At 42.5% G+C, this 20,746-nt stretch overlaps 3 protein-coding genes across 3 annotated transcripts; 2 read left to right on the top strand and 1 right to left on the bottom strand.

Annotated features, from left to right (window-relative positions):
• Window positions 1-25: 25 nt before the first annotated feature.
• On the top strand, window positions 26-5,874 carry agk (acylglycerol kinase). Its single transcript, XM_080474487.1, has 14 exons — window positions 26-514; window positions 591-630; window positions 712-791; window positions 877-952; window positions 1,060-1,185; window positions 1,721-1,815; window positions 1,933-2,002; window positions 2,304-2,383; window positions 2,472-2,529; window positions 3,588-3,735; window positions 3,822-3,919; window positions 4,005-4,075; window positions 4,189-4,273; window positions 4,426-5,874. Exons 1-14 carry the CDS (start codon window positions 405-407, stop codon window positions 4,558-4,560), a joined length of 1,272 nt encoding a protein of 423 aa, XP_080330613.1. The 5' UTR covers window positions 26-404; the 3' UTR covers window positions 4,561-5,874.
• A 384-nt stretch (window positions 5,875-6,258) lies between these two features.
• On the bottom strand, window positions 6,259-13,225 carry dennd11 (DENN domain containing 11). Its single transcript, XM_080476010.1, has 9 exons — window positions 12,591-13,225; window positions 11,252-11,351; window positions 10,988-11,146; window positions 9,969-10,122; window positions 9,737-9,875; window positions 9,431-9,562; window positions 9,197-9,347; window positions 8,984-9,052; window positions 6,259-8,849 (listed from the first exon to the last, which is right to left on the bottom strand). Exons 1-9 carry the CDS (start codon window positions 12,976-12,978, stop codon window positions 8,654-8,656), a joined length of 1,488 nt encoding a protein of 495 aa, XP_080332136.1. The 5' UTR covers window positions 12,979-13,225; the 3' UTR covers window positions 6,259-8,653.
• A 2,932-nt stretch (window positions 13,226-16,157) lies between these two features.
• wee2 (WEE2 oocyte meiosis inhibiting kinase) lies at window positions 16,158-20,536 on the top strand. The gene is made up of 11 exons (XM_080475646.1): window positions 16,158-16,481; window positions 16,611-16,819; window positions 17,417-17,474; window positions 17,845-18,014; window positions 18,124-18,245; window positions 18,329-18,475; window positions 18,592-18,693; window positions 19,059-19,144; window positions 19,239-19,409; window positions 19,534-19,682; window positions 20,123-20,536. Exons 1-11 carry the CDS (start codon window positions 16,185-16,187, stop codon window positions 20,286-20,288), a joined length of 1,677 nt encoding a protein of 558 aa, XP_080331772.1. The 5' UTR covers window positions 16,158-16,184; the 3' UTR covers window positions 20,289-20,536.
• The last annotated feature ends 210 nt before the right edge of the window (window positions 20,537-20,746 follow it).

Genomic DNA, 20,746 nt, shown 5'->3' with positions numbered 1-20,746 from the left:
GCTCTGTTAATTTTTCAGGCAATGTATTTGGACGCCGAGCAGAGCCAACGCAAATTTGTAGACTGGAATGGGAATTGTAGTTTTCTCTGCTGTAAAAAAAGAAATAAAACATTATTCTGTCTATTAAAGTTGCACGAAATATATTAAACATTTATGTTTCTGATAAATTTTCAATTTTTCACAATGAAAATAATAATTGCCAAGCGAAACAAGTTATTCGAAACAAGCGGTACCATAGTCGTTTCACCAGGTGTTGGTCGGTCCCGTTTTAACGTTACACCAAGATGTCCATGCTAGTGTAATGAGTCTGTGACCGCTGTCAGGAAAAAATGTGTAATTTGTCACCTATTGTCATCATCGTAAATTAGAGAAATAGAAGGTCTGTTGAGGTTTTAACCACCATCATGGCGCGGGTTGTGAAAGTGTTCCGTACATTGCGGAACCATTGGAAGAAGTCCACAGTCGCTGTGTGCGTCCTTTCCTACGGGGGGTACTGGCTGTATGGTAAACACTGGTAGGTATCCAGGATTATTAACTATCTACTGATGTGACAGGTACTGGTCTAAATCGTGTGTCTTGTATATTTTCAGTGACAATGTCCTGCGCAGAGAAGCTTGTCTGGTGGCCAGGGTGAGGCATCACGTACCATTTTCTTAAGCTTTCATTGATTCAGTAACTGCACTTTTTCCTAACCTTTATGTTCTCACCCAGGAATATGGAAGTCAACTGATTGCACCGCAGGAGCGACTCAGGAAGGCAACTGTGATTTTAAACCCTGCAGCCTGCAGTGGGTGAGAACAGCACATATAGAACTCTCCCATACGAAATAATTCCATCTAAACTCCAGACGACTGATCTACCTCGTTGTCTTTTCAGGAAAGCCAACAATCTGTTTGAGAAAAACGCCGCTCCTCTTTTACAGCTGGCAGGTGTCGAAGTTACAATAGTCAAGGTGAATTCATCTTCTGTGTCCTCTTGACATATATCAGTCACAGCACTGGGATGGATTACTGAGCATGTCATCATGTTTACATGTTGTTTACATGTGTTCCTCTGCAGACTGATTATGAAGGCCAGGCTAAAAAGTTGATAGAGCTTATGGAGCAAACAGACATACTGATCGTGGCCGGTGGGGATGGCACATTGCAAGAAGTCATCACCGGTTTACTTCGACGACCTGATCAAGTAGGTGAAATGCATTTATGATGTTGATGAGTTCAGCTTTCATTTGTGGGCAATTAGTGTTGCAGCTAAGAATGAGACATAAAAAAAATAATTCATGTAAAAGCATACATGGCATACATCATTTAGAAGTCCAAGAAGGGGAGATAATACAGTCTGCTGAAACAACACCAGTAGGAGCAACTAAATAAGAATTGTAAAATAAACCATCAAGTTCCTGCCTACCTGTGAAAAGCCGCATCATGTCGCATTAGGTTCCCCTGCAAACTGGAACTCAGCATGTAAAGGATGATGTTTCTTTGTCGAGCAATTTATTAGAAGTTTTAGAATTTACTTACTATGTAACTGACTGATTTACTGATTCCTTCCGTGACAAACGGACTCATTAAATCATGGAATTCCAAACTAATTCACTCAGTGGATTTGAGTCTGGCCTACCTATTTTTCTTAAAAGATAAATTCTTTCCATCCTTTGCCTACTGATGTATTATTGCAAATCTGAAATGAGTGTGTGCGTGTGTGTGTTTTCTGACCACAGGACATCTTCAGTAACACACCTATCGGATTTATTCCACTTGGTTCACGAAATTCATTAAGTCCAAGCCTTCATCTCCTGGCTGACAACAAGGTCAAGTAAGTGACCCATGGAGATCCATATTTTGTCATCACACGCCAACGTGGTCAGCCATTCTAACGTGTGTTTCACTCAGAGAATAAACAGAGCACGTGTGTGTCTTATTAATCTTCCAGGGACATCACATCGGCAACACTGTCCATTCTAAAAGGAGAAACTGTACCTCTGGATGTGTTACAAATAAAAGTAAGAAACGTGTTTTACTTACTATATATAGCCTTATTTAATGAAATGCAGAGATTTATGTTTGCTTAGTGTCAGATTAGATTGACAACTTCAATGGAGTGATCATAGACGATGGCAGGATGAATATTTTTGTTTGATTTAAGGACATTTAAAAAAAAAAGTGACCAACTAAACTGTATTTTTCAATTTATCAAATGTTATATTTGTTGTGTTGTGTTATTGTTTCAGTAAATCGTGTGTTTGCACCTGGACAGAAGCCCGAGATTGAACTGGACTTGTGTTTTTCTTTGTTTTTTTGTAGGGAGAGAAAGAGCAGCCAGTCTTTGCTCTGATGGGGCTGCGTTGGGGAGCTTTTAGAGACGTGGCTGCAACAATCAGCAAGTGAGATAACTTGGTGGCACCTATAGGGATGAAAACTTCCATAGCCCTACCAAATATAAGTGTGATGACTCTTGATGTGTCCCCACAGATATTGGTACCTGGGACCATTGAAGACAGACGCAGCACATTGGTTCAGCACACTAAGGGTATAGTTGCTTTTACTTCCTGAACATGCTCAAGATGATCTATTATGTTAAACATGAAAATATAAAGCGATCTGACCTCCAGCGTGTGTTTTCTGGTGTAAAAAAAATTAAATACAATATTAGTTTGACATATCGAAGAATTATGACCAGAAGCTGAAGGAGTACTGAAAATTAGGTATCAGATTTAACCATTGTTACACTGCCTAACCTGTTATCATCTCAAAAATTTGCTTTATAGCAATTTGTTTTGTAGAAAAATGTCAATATAAATCACAAACTTCTTCCATTAAAGCTAGAAGTTATTGGCTCAAAAAATTCAGATGAAAAGGTTTAAAAACTCATTCGAATTATGGACGAGCTCAGTCATGACTGTAAAATAGCTTTGTTTGTAAAGTGTGCCCAATGTACCCCCATAATACTAGTTCATGACAGTGATTTGAGTTCTTGTATTTCAGTACTTCCACCCCTGGTTACCTCAAAGGAACTCTTATTGACCACTGTCTCTTTTTATCTGAATCATTTAGGAGAAACTGCTGACCTCATGATAAAACAGTGATGATCCATATATATTCAAATAGTTTTACTTCTTCACAGAAATACATGTTGTTGTTTTTTTTAATAAAATACATGCAGAATTATGTCATATTGATCAACTTAAACGTAATGGGTGCCAAAGGACCAATATATGTCATTTTGACACAGCTGTATTTCATGTATTCATTTTTTTTCTGCTGCCAGAACTTTTATAAGATGAGATATGATGTACTTTAGTGTCCCCTTGGGGAACGTTATCATGAGTTCTGCCCAGCTGCAGCAGAGACAGTCGTAATACACCATAACACACCGACAACCACAATCAATAGCAGTTACGTGCACACGCATACTAAAGAATATGACTTGTCAGATGTCAACTAAAAAGCTTATTCGCACGTCTCTAGTCGTCCTTCATGAATTTTCTCTCCTCTATGTAATGTATTGCACAGTATGTTGATACAAATGGGTTTTAGTAGCAGTCCAGCCAGTCTACAACCGTTATCACTTTTTCTAAATTTTCTCAGGAGTGGCCTCTGATCCGGGAAGTGTCCGTGTCCTACTTGGCTCCGACTCTCCGACCACCTGACCTGCCTGCTCACAAGCCCCCCAGGCCAAATCTGCTCCACCGCATCGTCCGCAGACTGAAGAACTACTGGAATCCCCCAGTCGAGGGTGAGGGTTTTGTGAATGTGACGGCGCTTTAATCACAGCAGTCGGGCATTTCTGTTAAATTGCGGTTTCGACGTGTGTTTGCTTAGAGCCTCCAAAAGTGGAAGAGCCGGAGAAGTGGGAAGATCAGCAGCTGTCAACGTTGGAGCTCTTTATTCAGACACACAACAAAAATCCAGTGCAAACGGTCAGTATGCCAAGTTTATAATGTCACTTTTCGCATAAAATCGTCACACTTATACTCGGGCTGTTTTTTTTTCTTTGAATTGCAGCGCATAAATGACTCCTTGATGATCTACACAGAGCCGAACGACTTAACTGTGGGTGAATTTATCACTGTCGGGTAGGTAGAAGCAGTTTTGTTTTTTTATTGGCCTGCTTTGCATTTCTTTTCTTTTTTCTTTTCACAGTTTTGGTTGATTTAATAAACAAAAACTTTTTTCAACTTCACTGCAGTAAGAAAAAAGAAGACGACCCAACTTTATTCACGAAAGCTGCCACAAAACTGGAAGCTGGTGCTTGTCGGCTGCAGTTACCAGAGGTAACCGAGCTGCCTTTAAATGATTTCATGTCTCACTGTGCCACAGCGGCACAAATGGAGTCTATTTTCGGGATTGTGCAACTCCTCACCAGGCTCATTTCCAAATTGGGAGCTTCTGCTGTGACATTTAACTTTGTGCTTCGATCCTACAGGGCACCTCTGGCTTCTACAACATCGACAACGAGGAGTACGAGGCCATGCCTGTGGAGGTAAGGCTGTTGCCACGGAAACTCCGCTTCTTCATCAACGCAGAGCGCCGAGAGCAGCTCCTCACACAGGCGCAGTAATGAGAAGACAGAAACCCCCAGGAAGACGAAGAGCAGCAGGACAAAAACTGATTGGAGGGAAAACAACAAACACTGTGCCAGGTGCTGCCGAACCCATGGACCTGTGCCTCGGCAGCAATCTCACATGATCATGAAGCTCAAATTGTTTTTAACAAGCTCTATAATTACATGTATTGCATTTATTCATGTTGTACTGAGAGGATTGTGTTCTAGGCTACCGTACATGAAAGGACCAAGGCTTGTTTTCGAAGCCAGCTCAGGTTGTCTCACACTATGTTTACCATTCACAGTTTAATAAGGACAACTGGTCAATAAAAGTCTGTTCAGTTCAATACAACCTGTTTTGACATCTAGACACATGAAGCCCGATTTAGACTGAAGTCATCCTTACTTCCACGAGTGGAAAAACCTTGCAGAAGAACAAAGGAGTGTGGAAGGGGGGAAATGTGGATATCGGTGAGTAAATAAAGAAGAATGTGTCGCCGTCGTGCAATCAGGATTTTTTGGCACTCTGCTCGGCGAGTCTGGGTCTGATCTGACAGATGGTGCTGAAAGCAAATCTCCAGGATTAAGCTGGTGGCTTCACATGTTGATTTGGTTGGAAAAAGACAAAGGAATGCACAAGGTGTAATCTTGGTTTCTTTAATTGTGGGGAAAAATCTCGAGTGAATATTGAAGCGTCACTTGAGCGAGGTGACTACTCTTTACCTTTTTGCAATACTTTTGAAATGTTCCTCAATTCCAGGCTTGGTAACGTAACGCTGACTATGAGCTGAGGGATCAGTATTACAATACACTATATAGATGGTGGTTTTCAGAAAATCTTCCGGAAATATCAGTTGATTACGGATTCATTTATTCTCATAGTTGCTTCACAATGATAATAGTATCGCTCATACTGCTGGCTTTCATTTTCTAATAAACTCCCCATGCTTCATACGCCATCAGTAGTTTTTCCCTTTTTCTCCCAGATCTACACGACGTGACAATCGATCAACCTGCCACCGGTTTTTGAAAAATTATATTCTAATTTATTAATATTTATGTTCACATTACAAACTATAAAGTTTTAACTGTGTTTTCAAAAAATTTAGTTTTCTAATTTTATGGAGTCATAATTGTTCAGGTATTTTTTGATTTTCATTAATATATAAGCTTAGATCATAATTAAATAGGTTTAAGGTGATTCAATCTATGTAATATAAAAAGAAGATTAACATTTTTACTGTTTATGTAGGTGTTTGTCTCAGTGTCAAATACGAAGGGACTGATTGATGTACTCAGTTTATAAATACTATCAGTACTGGTCTCGTTGCAACTTTTCTGTTTATACATTTGTGATAAATAACCTCAAGTGCTCAGAAGAATTTAAAGTTATTTGTCCAAATTTGCCTGAGATAATTATCCTTATGAACATACTTTGCACTAATAGTTACTCAAAGATTACATTTGGTAAATACACAGTAGATGTCAAGTATCTGTAATCGAAAACATTTATTTATTTACCAGTTTGCTACATGAAGTGTAATTTTCCCGATGGAAGTCGTACAATTTTTACACAATTACAGGGGCTGATTGCAGGTAGTTACACTCTCCCCATTGTATTCTGGTTGCTAAGAGTCTTTGGCAGCAGAAAAAGCCACCAGAGCAAAGAGCGGAGTGGATTTGTTAGGGTTGCAATAAGATTAGATAACACTTAAACCGCATCAATGTTTTATTGTTTTACAATGGCAGTATAGTGAAACTGACAGTTGTTCATGCTATTGAGTTCATTTGAATATTACCGACATCTCTTACAGTGTTTCACATGAGGAAAAGGTGAATACTCTGGATTCACACCCAAAACGGAAAACGGTTTCACTACTTGGATGTGATGGTTGTGTGTGTGTGTGTGTGCGTGTGTGTGTGTGGTGTGCAATACTTCTGCTGTCTCTGACATTCGGTAGAGTGACACGCTGTACAAAACAGTTTGTTTACATAATGCTGGTACACACCTGTGAGAGGCTCGACAAAGAAGGCATTTTTATACAGTGGCGTGTGCTATGTGTGTGTGTGTGTGTGTGCGTGGTGTACATTCACATTCATGTTTAACACACATCTGTAAAAGCAAACGCTGTTGGAGGAAAACGGGACACAGACCAGGTGGAGTCGACAGGTTTCACTTAATCCGCTGAGCAAATAATGTTGACGCACGTACAGAAACGAGTCGGTCACTTTGTTGTAAGAAGCTGGAAAAAAGTCACATCATTAAGGCCCCATTTAAAAGAAAAAGAAAAGATAAACTGTTCATTTCACCCATTTATAGATTTCTCTTCATGATTTATCAAACCCGGAAAACATTTCGAGGTCAATAAATAAAACCCTCTCATGCCCTAATTTCTCTATGTGAAATTGACTGTGAAAAAAACGTGAAAACATTTAAAAAATACTTGGTGTTTTAGCTTGCATCGGGAGGGGGAAGGGGGCCGGAGGAAGGTTGAGGAACCGCCGCCTCAAATTTAAACAAGGCAGACATCATCATGTGTTCCAACATGGAACAAATTATTACTGCGATTGGCAACGGGATGGACCAACTGAAAGCGCTCTGCCAGCACTGTTCAAAAGACACGTTTGGCCCTCCTCTAAAGCTGGACTCCAGTCAATGAGCCTGTGATGAAAAGGGACTGAGAGAAACCCTCGGCCGAAACAGACGGGCTCTTTTCTGCGAGTCCGCCCAGAGAGGAGGAGTTAAAGCTTCTCCTCAGCTCCCGTCAGGACGTCAACAGATCTCCCCCACACACACACACAAAAGAAAAGTAGTACACAAAGAGACCTTTGTCATGAAAACAGACAAGCGGAGAGGATCTCTTTGAAGCTGAGTGACGTATAAACAGCTCTATTGAAGACTTTTCATTCAGATATACAAGCCTCCCACCATTTGCAGCGTAAAGCCCCTCTACTTTATGACTATTGGTTTCGACTGATAAATCAGAAACAAAAGCATATTAAGTACAGTTAAGCAGGACTGTGTGCATCAGGAGATGGTCCAGTGGTGGACACGGTGCAGCATTCACAATAACATAAGTGTTATAAAGTCACATTCATTGAAAGTTCCTCCACCAATTACACCAAAAGACAAAAGAGGCTACAATGTGTAAGAAAGTAGATCGCATTGGTTACGTTTGTCAGACACACACAAACATGAAGTGGAAGGTGCATTAAGGTCAACAGATACTCTATATATTCTGCCGTCTCTTCCAGCTTAATTATCGGCACGCCTCTTTATTTAAAAAAAAAAAAAGAGGATTGCACTCAACAGATTTCTTTTTTTTCCTCTCGGTTGTGAAGAAAATAGTACAAACTAAAGCACGCTGTGATGTTGACTGTACACGGAAAAAGTACCTCCCTTTCAACACACAGGCTCCTATTGCTTCCCTTCATAAAGGCAAATAAAGTGGTTGAAAAGCTTTTCCTTTTACAATGTACAATTACGGAGAAGAAGAAGAAGAAGAATAACATCCATGTACATGGACGACCACAGAGGTCAGAAGTCTGTTTGGCTTTCCGGATATAAAATATTTGAAATGCACAAATCATTTTTCGGGGACTTTTTCCCTTTTCTCACGTATCCACTCGTCCTTCGAATGAGACAAAGCTGCAGGACTGTTGAAATGTGGTGACGTCTGTATTTGTGAGTGCAGTGGAGAGCGATCGGTCCCCCTGCGGTGAAAATGTTCATCCAGTGCTTCATCCTGGGCGTCTCAAGCCCCCAAATCAATAGTCCAACAAGCGTACATGTACTTATATCCTTGACATGAACTGTACCGAGTGAGTGACACATGATGGGAATGGCGATAAGAGCACGCAGCTGCCCGGCGACGCCGTCTGCCGGGCAGGTGTTTATCAGCCACCATGTAGAGCGTCCGTATCACCCAGTGGTTAGAAACAGTCTCCACAGATCAGTGACACACGCACACACACACAGAGGATAACATGATGTGTCCCCTGGTGGCGGCAGTGTCTTCATAGTGTCTCAGTGTGTGTGTGTATGTGTGCATGTGTGACTGTGCCTTATAGGCACAGATAATCCAGTGGCGTCGAAGGGGCGGACGGTTCAGGGACAGCAAAGGTTGTCTATGACCAGCGTCACGTCGATGCCGTACACCTCCAGCAGGTCCAGCAGGAAGGAGCGGTCACACTGAGGATCCAGCCCCATGGCCCTCACGTGCTCCGCGGTGAGCGTGGGATCGTTGCTCCCCGCGACCTCCGACAGCGTCTGGAAGATGCGGTTATTCAGCTCCATGAAGAACCTGCAACGGGATGAAATGATGGCTGAGTCAATTTGAACAAAAATTAAAAAAAAACAAAAAAAAAAACACAAGTAGCTGTCAGGGTGATGCTGCAAGTACATCGCCGACCGTGAGCACAATTGTCAAGGACTCACAGAATGAAAAGATCTTCTTCGTTCGCAGTGCAGTCTTCGTCTACCTCCTGAGAGTAAAGCAACAATTGCCTGGAGAAATAAACAGCCAGTTACTATAAAGCTCCAAAAAAACATAAATTTTTTTTCGGGGGGTGGGGGGGGGGTATTTTGAGCAGATCACACCAGTGCAACAACATTGATCAGCATTTTTTGGGCTCGTATCTCACAAGATACCTCTGTTCTGTCAGTTTCCTGTACTTCTCCTTATCCGCTGCATTCAGTCTGAGAAGCGGCTGCAAGTGGCTTCTGTGAGTTTTCACAATCTGGTTATCGATGTAGACGTCGTACAGCTCCTTCTTCTCCTCAAAGATCTTCTCTGTGGTGCCTTGAAACAAGCAAACATATGTTCATAGCAATACATCACAAAAAGGTGGGCAATAAACATCCTACAGTTATCGGTGTACTCACAGGCCACATATGACAGCTCTGTTTCCAGGGCAGTGATGTCGGCGACGTTGATGTAGAAGAAAGGCCGTAACTCAGGCACAGACACTCCGATTCCAGGTAAAGAAACATTGGCCAGGCAGCAACAGCAATACACTGACGGAACACAAGAACGCACGGAATGAAACGTCTCCCGATAAACACCCAAAGAAAAGGCCGCACATCTTGATCTATTCCAACAAAAGTTTGATCAGCACTCATTAGGTAACTTCGCCAACTGAGAAAATGCTGAGTAATATTTGTGCAGGCGTGTGTGTTTAAGCTTCTCACCCCTGTAGCAGACCACGCCCACGGGAGGAGGGGAGAAGATGAGGAGACGTTTCCGCAGCAGCGCAAACTTCCACAGCACCATGATCTGCTCCCCGAAGAACTGGATGAACTGGGACATGCAGCCGGCCGGGTGGGTGATCTGCACGGGGGGCAAGTTGGTGACAAACCGTGTGATTTAACCGATGGCAAAACGATCGCCGTTTCCAAACAATGTCCCTGGCGCTTTCCAGACCTTCATCTCCGGGTGCATGCAGCGGTTGATGGTGGTGACACTCCAGGTCGGACAGGCGTTGACGAGGCCGTTCCCCGTCGGTGGGAGAACTGCCTTCTTGTCCTCGTAGAAGGCCTCGAGTGGAGAGTACTGGCCTGGGCACTGCAGCTGGTGTCTACAAAAAGCAACGGCAGCAAAGCGTCTTCATACATCAAAATCACCCTTGCCTTTCCAATTCACCATCTCGTGGATGCACACCAACGTGACAGCTTGCTCCACAGTGACTCACCAGGAGGTACATCGAGATGCGATAATGTGCATGAAAATTAAATATCAGTCCAAGACGGTGTTTTGGGTTACAGATAAAGCGGCGCTCGGTTAGCAGACATCGCTTGTTCTAAATTTACACTCTGGGATCATCTGAGGCCAGTAGCGTTACACAAATGCACCGGTTGCACCACTTCCAGCTCTTTTGGTGCACACGCAGAGTGACTTTCTTACACAATTTTAGGCAGCTGCCTGCGGTTGCATATAAAGTGAGACCATATAACCACAATGCATTCAGATTAGAGCAGATTAACTTGTGTATGCAAGCTGAAAATGTTTGGCAAAACATACTTATGCACAGTCAAGGAGAACTCGGATCTATGAAAGTCAGATTTTTATAAAAAATAAAAATAAAAAAAAAGACCCCAGCAGAATAGCATCAAAGCAGAAGATAAGAAAAAAAGAAGCTGTCATGGTTTCTTTCACTTCTTTGCTTAGAGAAAGACTGAATGTCAGTGGGTTCTCGTCACAAAAGCTTTAACAGCGACTCTCGGTTCATGTTTAATAGATGAGAACATCTGATACAAAGAGGAGAGGGAAGGATGTAGGCGCACGAAAAGAAACCTGTAAAAACAGTTGGGCGAGAAATAAATAAGGTAAACAGACAACAAACAAGAGTGGCGTGGAGGAGGAGGAGGAGGAATGAGAAGGAGGGGGGGGGGGGGGGGGGGGGCAGAAGGCTCAGACGCATCATGTCTCACAGCATGTCGTACCTGACTTGGTTCTCCAAGAAGTGCATGTAGCGGTAGAGCAGAGTGTAGGAGGGAGACAGAATTCCCACGGACTTCATCCTGGCTCCTCGCTCCAGCTCACTCTCCACAGGCATGTTAGCGAAACAGGCCAGCCCGAAGTAACAGCCTTTACGGAAATATCTAAGCCAGAAGCCAAACAAAGAGAGCCGGAGTGAACTCGGGGCTAGTTTTAAATCTGCAGTCGGCGGGCAGAGGGGAAAACCTCTCAGGAGTGGATTCACGTACATAAAATCACTGGTGATCCGATGAGAGCCACTGGCCATCGACTTGAATTCAACTCCATCGAGGTTGACGTCGTGAGGCAGACACCACTCCACCATGTTCCCTGCACGGTCACAAAAAAGCAGAAAGTCACTTCCCATGCGGTCCACTTTCATCGGGGCCACTTCCTCTAATTCTCACGCCGGCGAGCAGAGGGCGTGAGAAAGCGCTGACTCAGCGACTGCAACCTACTGAACTGCTCACCTCTCGCCTGTCAGTTTGAAGCGTCGACATCTTGGCCTCATGTTTAGTTATGTTTGATTAACCATTGCCGTTCGACGTGTTCTGCTTAAAACATACGGATCCAAAAGTCAATCTGACAGGGTGGCTCCTACGAGGTGAGGAGATGCTGAATATTGTGAGTCTACAGGGACAGCAAAAAATATGCAATGCAAAGTTCATTTCATACATTCACCTCAAATAATAGCCCTATTTTTCTTAACTGGAGAGCAAAATGCTCACAATTTTAATTTTAAAAAGTGTTTCTTAAGGTTAATGTAGAAATAATTGACAGAATAATTTACTTTTTTCAGTTGTGTTCTACTTGTTTGAGATGCATCATCACTCACCTCTGGGATATGAGATTGAAGTATTGACATCAAGGTCTCATGCTTTGTTATGATTGATGATCTATTGCATTTGCCCCTTGGTTGTCTTCAACCAAACTGATCAATCATAATGAAATGTAATCGGATACACTTTCCTTTTCGAAGCATCTTCAGTCAAGTGGAATTTTGTAAAATATTGGAAGAATCTGTGTTACAATTGTAATAAGGTTTGATTTTTACCATAATTTAGAAATGGTGAAATCTCCATTCAATAGACAAAAACTAAAATGTTAACTTACTATTCATTTAAAATTTAAAAAAAGGATTTCAACATATAAGCTTATTCCAAAAGGCTTGAAACATTTGAGCTTATGTGTAATGAATGGAGGATTAACTAACTAAACAATCAACTTTAATGATAAATTATATTTAGGTGCAGAAAGTAAAAATTCGATATGGTTTTTACTCATCTTTCTAATATATTTTATATCACCCATTTCAATTGGTTTTAACCGCATTGTATTTTATTTTTCATCTATTTTTTGTAGAAACTGTGCACTTCATCATCTAATTTATTCTTTGTACAGCATTTTTGGTGCCTGTAAATGCGCTTTCACAAATAAAGTTGGATTGGATTAAAAATGATTGAGCAAGTTTATTCGTGACTCTGTTCAAACTCCACTGAGGACGACGAAGACAAACAATCACATGATGTTTATTTCACACCTCAAAATGAGGTTTCTATCTTTTCTCACCTGATCTGGTGTCAAACGTCACCACAAACACCGCCACGATCTGGTCCCTTTCCTCCCACTGGTCCCTCACCGAGAGCCCGGGGAAGGAGACGGGACCGAAAGCCGTGCGGTCCCACCCGTGTCCGAAGAGCTCGGTCCGCGGCCGGCCGCCGTCCTCGCTGAGCACCACGGTCGTCAGGCTCCGCGTCGGGCTGCAGGTGATGATGGAGGGGGCGCTGCTGCTCCACCCAGTGCCCGCCGCAGTGCCAGTCTGCGGCTGCGAACTTTTCCGCGCCGCGACGTCCTCCGCTCCCGGCGGATGAGGCGGCGGCTGGGCCGCCTGGCCGGGATCGGGCGGTGGGATCTCCTCCCAGTCCAGCAGCGGGGCTCGGTCGGACTGTTCCACCATGGTGCCGCTCCTCCTGCTGCTGCCGCTGCCTGCCAGAGAGGACTAACCGTGAAGGCGGAGGGAGACAAACAGCACAGGGCTCCGGTGTGCGGATGGGTCGGGCAGGACTAAACACGCCGCTGGAGCCGGATCATGGTGTCCTGTCGCCCGCAGAGTTGTTTTCTGTGTATTTGTAAGCGTGTCACATCCACTGACGGCTCAGAGCGGCTTTTCCTCCTCCCGTCTCTCTGTTGTGATGACGTAGCGCACTTCCGCCCACGTGTCTATCTCACGATACAATGACCTAATTGTTCCTCTGCGTGTTTACTGTACATATACGTACACATACATTAACGACATTACATATAAGATCACGCTATTTATCCTGCAACGTTCTATCCTTATTTTAACCAAGTAATACAATTGACTAGAATATAATAGAACAAATATCATTTCTAGGACACTTTAATTCTCAAATTCACTTATATATTTTCTCTTGCTACTGTTTGCGCTGTTTTTTCTTACTTTTTTTTGCACTACTTCACTATTTTACTGTTTTGCACCAATCCCAACAGAACCAATTTTGTTAAAACTATACTTGGCAATACATCCATTTCTGATTCTGATTCTGATTCTGATTCTGATTCTGTTTTGATTCTGAATAGAATAGAATAGAAAAGAATAGAATAGTTTAACAATCCCAAAGGGAAATTCTTTTAAGACATTGCTCCACACAAAATAAATAGAAGTGAAACTCCCCAAAAAATTTCTTCAACTTTTTGTTTAAGGAAATGCAACACAGAGTGTTTTATAGGGTTAATAACAAAGTAAATTTATCAAACTATACCTTTATTTTCCTTTTTTTTTTACTTACAAAAGTACATCATGGGTCCCCCGGCTTTCTCAGTTGGTAGAGCATGAGACTCACAATCTCAGGGGTAGGGGGTTCGTGTCCCACGCCGGGCGCCACCTTCCCGTGGGCTCACCACCTGCAGGAAGGTTCTTAAATGGTGCAATGTGATCTGGGTGACGGTGCTCAGACTGTCACCCCCGCGACCCGGAAACGGATAAGCGGAAGAGAATGAATGAATGAATGAGTACATCATGGGGTCTATTTGGGAAGTACGTGTGGGCTTCATGCTGTACAACAGCTGGTATCAGTTGGGCCCCACCTGTGCTGCATGCACAAGGTCCACCTCAGACTCATCTTTAGGTTTTATGTGGGTACTAGATCGGGACAATTTGGGACAATATATGGAATGTATGTTAAAAACGCCTCCATGCCAAATGCCCATGTGGGCTCAGTATTTATTTAGTCAACAGGTGTCTTACCGTTATAGGCTGCACAGTCTGCGGCCATGGAAACCTTTCCCATCATTGACCTAATAGGACCCATAAAGGACGCCCATGTCAGTGAACCTATATGGGGCTCTATTGGTTTGCCCATTTGGGCTCCATGTCGTCTGTTCATTTTTACACTACCCACCCAAGTAGCCCAGCCATAAACCACGAGGGTCCCAGAGATGCATACCGGCTGGTATTTTTTGTTGTTTGTTTGTGCTACTTTATTTCACATTCGTCTTTCTTTTTTTAATTCTCTTTTGCAAATGTCCTCCAAACACAATTTGCCACATCAAGTCTATTTGTATCTATTTGGAGTTTTTGTAAAAATGTATGATCAGTGAATGGTACCGTAAATGATTCACAGAATGATTTTATCATAATTGTCTTATATGTTTGTAAGGATTGCATTTTGTATGTTTAAAAAATATATATAAAAATTCGAACAAAAATATGTATAGGTCACTCTAAACGTAATCCCTTCAACAGATGGCCACTGTTGCTTGTTACATCTTGTTACATCTGCTTGCTTTGGAAGGGTTTAGTTGGGTTCTGTTGTACTCTATCATTGTAAGAGCGCTTTGAGATGTTTGTTGATGTGATTTAGCGCTTTACAAATAAAACTGAATTGAATTGAATTGAACAGATCAATCCAACTACTCGATTGATTAACGTACATTTTAAATATGTGTGCTATCTTAATAAGCCTACGCTTTATATACACATGTAAAAGAATCACATTTCCACCGTAACACCATGTAAAGTTGTTTTCACGTACGTACCTGCACCTTCAACCAATCAGCGAGCTGGTTGGTGGCCCAATTTAAATAAACAGGAAGTATTTTACATACGTGGCGCGAGATTCAAGCGTGGTTGTGGTGGAGATGCAGTGAGCGACTTGTTCGTAAGTTAAACACAGTTATTACTCGGAGTGAAATCATCTCGGGGAGTTAATGGAGTGTGTGTCTGCTCAGTGGGTAAAGTCAGCCACACCTTAAATGCAGGTATATGTAAACAAGGCTGACGATGTGGCCGCAAATTACTTTCAAGCTGGATGAACAGGTAGTGGGAAGAGGAAAAGCTGTTGGAAGGAAATGTGGATTTGTTTTGCATCACTGAGTGAATCATTTAAAATGTACAATCATTATAAACTTTAGGATTGGTTACGTTTCTTGGGGAGACACCTTTTTACACAAAGTTGGAACATTTTTTATATTTTGTCAAATCAAGTTGATTTATTAGGCAGTTGAGGTGACCTTGCTTTTAGTTCTGGTAAATTATCAGATTCTGAATGGAACTTATTGGGTAAAAACTGAAAGTGAGACATTGGAGGAAGGTTTAAGGAATCAAGCTACATACTGTGAGGGCAAGGCGAGGGGTGGATAGAAGGATAGATGGGAAGAGGACGAAAAGTAAAAGAGGGATCAGAGAGAAAAGACAACAAATTAAGTATGGATTTACCAAATACTTATAGCTTCAGGGGTGTCAAACACATTTTAAATCGGGGCCACATGCAGCCCAATCTCATCTTGGGTGGGCTGGACCAGTGAAATAGTGCCGTAATAACCTTTCGAATTTATTCTTTAAAGTGGAAAATGTTTATATCTTTGCAAAGCCAAACAATTCTGACCGAATATGACTACAATCTCAACATAAACCATTAAAAAAAACCAATTTTAATGGTGACTTCTGGTGCAAAATACTGTGAAATGTCCCAAAAACTCCTATAGCTGCTGCATTATGCATGCTTTTGCGATTGGAGTCTCTTGCGGGCTGGTTTTGGCACACAGGCCTTATGTTTGACAACCCTGGGGTAAAGTAATACAATGTGCGTCCTTGTGGTTAACGATTTGAAGGAAACTTTTCCCAAACCTCAGGCCCTGAGCATGGCAGCATTGTTTACCGGGATCAGCCAGCAGCTGGAATTTTCCAGCTGCGGAGAGGAGGGAAGCAGCAGTGACAACTCGGACAACTGCCCGCCCAGGATCTGCAGCCCCAGGATCTGCAGCCCCAGGATCTGCAGCCCCAGGATCTGCATACCAAGCTCTGCCTGCAGGACGCCCAGAGTGCAACGCCACCACAGCAGAAACAATACCTTATCTTCCCCTATACTTTGCACCAGCCCTATACCATATGCGTCTTGGAAGAAGCTGAGACTCTGCAACTCTCCAAACACTCCCAAGGTAAGGAATATTTTCAACTTTCTGAGTCCCTTGTGCTTCGGTGACTCTAAAAAAAAAAAAAAAGAAAGCTTCAGATATCAAACTAGTTTTCCATCAGCTGGATGAATTCCTCTCCCTCTCTGCATGTAGAGTTTGCTCTCAAAGTCATCTCAGCCAGCCTCCAGCCTGAAGATCACTCAGCGTCAGAGGAGACTGCGCTTCACCTCCGCCGCTGCAAACTTAATGCAGGTGCCTTCTGTCAATGTGAATCCTTTCACTCCTGACACCGTGCGCAGAAACAGCGAGCAGCAGTGGACCAAGAGTTGTATGAGCGATGAAGAGGATGACTATGGGCTGAGGTAACTCCATCTTACGCTGTACAGTTAAAAAAACAAAAAACAGATGGGAATTAGGGCTACAAGATATTGAATGAACACACCATATAAGTTAATATTTTTGAATATTGTAATGCTGTAAATACAAGCACTAAAGTGGATGGTGTTGATATCCTAGGTTTATCCATAATATCCATATGTTTACAACTGACAAGACAACCATGTTAACATGCAGAGTGTGAATCCACTATGCACATCATTTATCAGTTTAGTCAGTCTTGTGATATTTTGATATCTTTTAGCAACAAATTGGTGATATATTATGTTGCCATAAGGAGAAGGGATGGCAACTCCAGTTTTTCCGCAACATTTTTACTTCAGTTTGACAATTTGATTGAAAATGTGAAAGTTCAAGCATCTAAAATCTCAGAGGAATCATTTTATCTTACAATTTAATATTACGCAATCGGTGTCCACTGATGGTTAAAAATGACTGCATGACATTTCAGGAGATTAGAATCGTTCTCCATTCATACCTTTTGATCTTATACACGCAGGCTTTATTTTTTGCACTTCTATTTCCAGTATATAAATGTCTAACTGGCCTTTTCGAACTTCCAGGCTGAAACACAGCCTAACGTCATCTGAAGAGGATGATGAGGCTTTTCTCCCACCAAAGGTACAACTATTTTTATCAGTGCTTGTGGTAGATGTAACCCTCCCTCTCAGATGCCTCTGATAGGCTTTCATCATCCGTCTTTGTCATCTTCAGCTGCCTCCTCACTTCTTGTTATGTCCATAAATTACATGCTGCCAAGCCTCCATCCGGGATTCCTCTGAAGGATTCTCCGAAACAAAAACAACAAAAGCCGCCGTCAGGCTCTATATAAAACAACTTCCTCGCGGAAGTTTCACCATATTTGGTGACATATCAAAGAACATCCCGGTTGTCCTCGCTTTTAGTCCGTCATGACCGCGTGACGCGTGCTCCTCCTTTTTAGGATTGTCTTTGATTTCATCACACGGGCCTCCGTCTGTTTATCTGGCAGAGGCGAGCTGTTCAAGCCTGCATGCTGTCACGATACGAGAGCGAGTTCCTGGAGCTGGAGTGCATCGGCGTGGGCGAGTTTGGGGCAGTTTACAAATGCGTGAAGAGGCTGGACGGTTGCTTGTACGCCATAAAACAATCTCGCCGACCCCTGGCCGGCTCTGCTGACGAGTAAGTGGGTCATTATTAAGGACTCCGCCAAAGACGGTTCCGTTGACCTTTTGATTTTTATGTCATTGTTTAAAGGCTTTATCCGTGACTTTGCTTTATGTCCCATCAGGCAGTTGGCCCTCAAGGAAGTGTATGCACATGCTGTTCTCGGGCACCACCCACATGTTGTGCGCTATTATTCAGCATGGGCAGAGGATGAGCACATGCTTATTCAGAACGAATTCTGTGATGGTAGGTGATGCAAACAAAATGACCTCAGCTGTAAATGTTGGATTTCTGTGTTTTGACGCTGCCGTTCTGTGTGTTTGTTTCAGGTGGGAGTCTCAGCGACGCCATTGTAAAGAGGGAGGTCCAGGGTGATCTTTTCACAGAGGCCGAGTTGAAAGATCTGCTTTTACAGGTGTCTCTGGGTCTGAAATACATCCACAGCTCAGGACTTGTGCACCTAGATATCAAACCAAGTATGTCTGTTTTTTTAACGGCTATACATCCATTGTCATGCTACCCCTAAATCCCTTTTGTGCTCGAAATATGATTTCTTTTTTTTTTTTTTTTACATTTCTTTTTTTAATTTCAGGCAACATATTCATTTGCCAGCGTAGCAGCACGAGTGCTGTGGGTGAGGGGGAGAGTGAGGAGGAAGATGGAAGTGCTGCAACTGGTGTCATTTACAAAATTGGTATTTTTTAAAATTTTATTCCATGCTGGATGAATTCCTACAGGGAAATTTAGGTCTGTCTGTCTGTCTGTCTGTCTGTCTGTCTGTCTGTCTGTCTGTCTGTCTGTCTGTCTGTCTGTCTGTCTGTCTGTCTGTCTGTCTGTCTGTCTGTCTGTCTGTCTGTCTGTCTGTCTGGACTTCATGCTCTCCTTTTGAATGTGGCTCTTCTCTCTGGATACTCCAGTTTCCTCTCGCAGGCCAGAAACATGCTTGCTAGGATGTTTTGTGATATCAAAAGCTAATTTGGCTAAAGCGAGGATAGTAGATTTCAAGATACATGCATGTTGTTGGTTTTTTTTAATGTTAATATTTGTCTTTTTCTGCAGGTGATCTTGGTCATGTGACATCATCCATCAATCCTCAAGTTGAGGAAGGGGACAGTCGCTTTCTTGCCAGTGAAATTTTGCATGAGGTAAAAAAAAAAAAAGTGCATCTGTAACTGATTATAAGAAAGAAAAATGGTTCCTTGTGTGTTTACTTGGATCCCGGTTGTCTTTGATCTTCAGGATTACAACCACCTCCACAAGGCAGACATATTTGCTCTGGGTCTCACCATGCTGCTGGCTGCCGGTGCTCCTCCTCTACCACGGAATGGAGATCAGTGGCACCATCTTAGACAGGAGAAACTTCCTGATCTACCACAGAAGCTGTCGATTCCCTTTAACGATTTGCTTCAGGTACAGGAGATATGTCTCTGTTACACATTAAGTTTTTATGTCTTTGTTTTGATATAACTGACAGAATTGGCAAAATTTAAAAAACAAAGCAAAACAAAAAAAAGCTTTTGTCATTCTTTCCCAGTCAATGCTGCATCCAGACCCAACAAAGCGTCCGTCTGCCAGGGACCTATGCAAGCACACAATCTTAAAGGAAAAGAGGACTGAGAGGGTGGCTGCTCAACTGCTTCGAGAACTCAATGTGGAGAAGTTCAGGACAGCCATGCTTGAAAAGTATATAAAATATAATCTACCCTTTTATCACTAAATAATGGCGACAGAATTAGATTTTAAGTCCAACAGCAAACTTTAAACTGTTATTCAAGTAATGTTGTTGAACACTGATTATAGGCCATTTTTGTTGTATCTTCTTGCATAATGTATTTTTTAAAAGGCCCTCCAGGGAGTATTGACATGGTTATGAAATGAGGAAGTACTAAAGTAACTAGAGACAGCGGTCACTGAAACTAAAATACTTGAACTTCCTATTTGAGTCTGTAATACACTGAATGTCTTCAGTAGGGCCAGCAGATGGAGTAATTTCACTTTTAATTGAAAACTTAAGTGTCCTGTTCATCAGATTCAGTCGAAGACACTAGTCAAGGAATCTTCGCCTCAACTTCACACAGTAATATATGAATATATTCATATTTCGGTTTCCCCTCCCTACACAGGGAGCTTCAGGAGGCTCGTCAGGCTGCGTTGTCCCCAAGGCAGAACCTCTCTCCGAGCCTGAAACCTCCTGCGAGAGAGGGATCTCTGCCCAGAGCCGGGAGGAGGCTCGTTGGGAGAAAGGCAGGGCGGTCTGTGAGCTTTGGCTGCCCCGGGTCCCACATCTGATGCAACAAAGTGAAGCCTCCACATGTGTGTTTTGCTGTGATGTTCAAGCTGGAGCAGACATTAGATGGACCATCTCATTTGTCTCCTGAATGGACTTGATGACCTTTTGGACGATGTTGATTGTGGATGACTAATTTAACTCCAAATACCTGCCTCAAGTGATCTCAACATCTGTTAGTGCATAACAAGACATGTCCAATTGTTCCATTCTTTTTTTAACTGTAAATAAACATTTTAAAGTTTTCTTCAAATCATGTGTTTCTTATTATGCAACGTTTTAACCTAGTCATAGTAGAGAAATAACTCCAGGGACTTCCCAGTCCATTGCTTTACTTATCAGTGGCTGCAGTCAACTATGAATGACGTGAATTCACTGTTTTACAAGAAGCCACAGGCAAAATGATGATTTCACAATATAGAACGTATTCGCGTATCTTTTGAGACAAAGTCCTTTAAAA

This window comes from Lipophrys pholis, assembly GCF_963383615.2.
Source record: "Lipophrys pholis genome assembly, chromosome: 11".
In the NCBI taxonomy this organism is placed as follows: Eukaryota; Metazoa; Chordata; class Actinopteri; order Blenniiformes; family Blenniidae; genus Lipophrys; species Lipophrys pholis.
The sequence above is the reverse complement of the archived record's forward strand: the minus strand, read 5'-3'. Positions and strand labels throughout refer to the sequence as shown.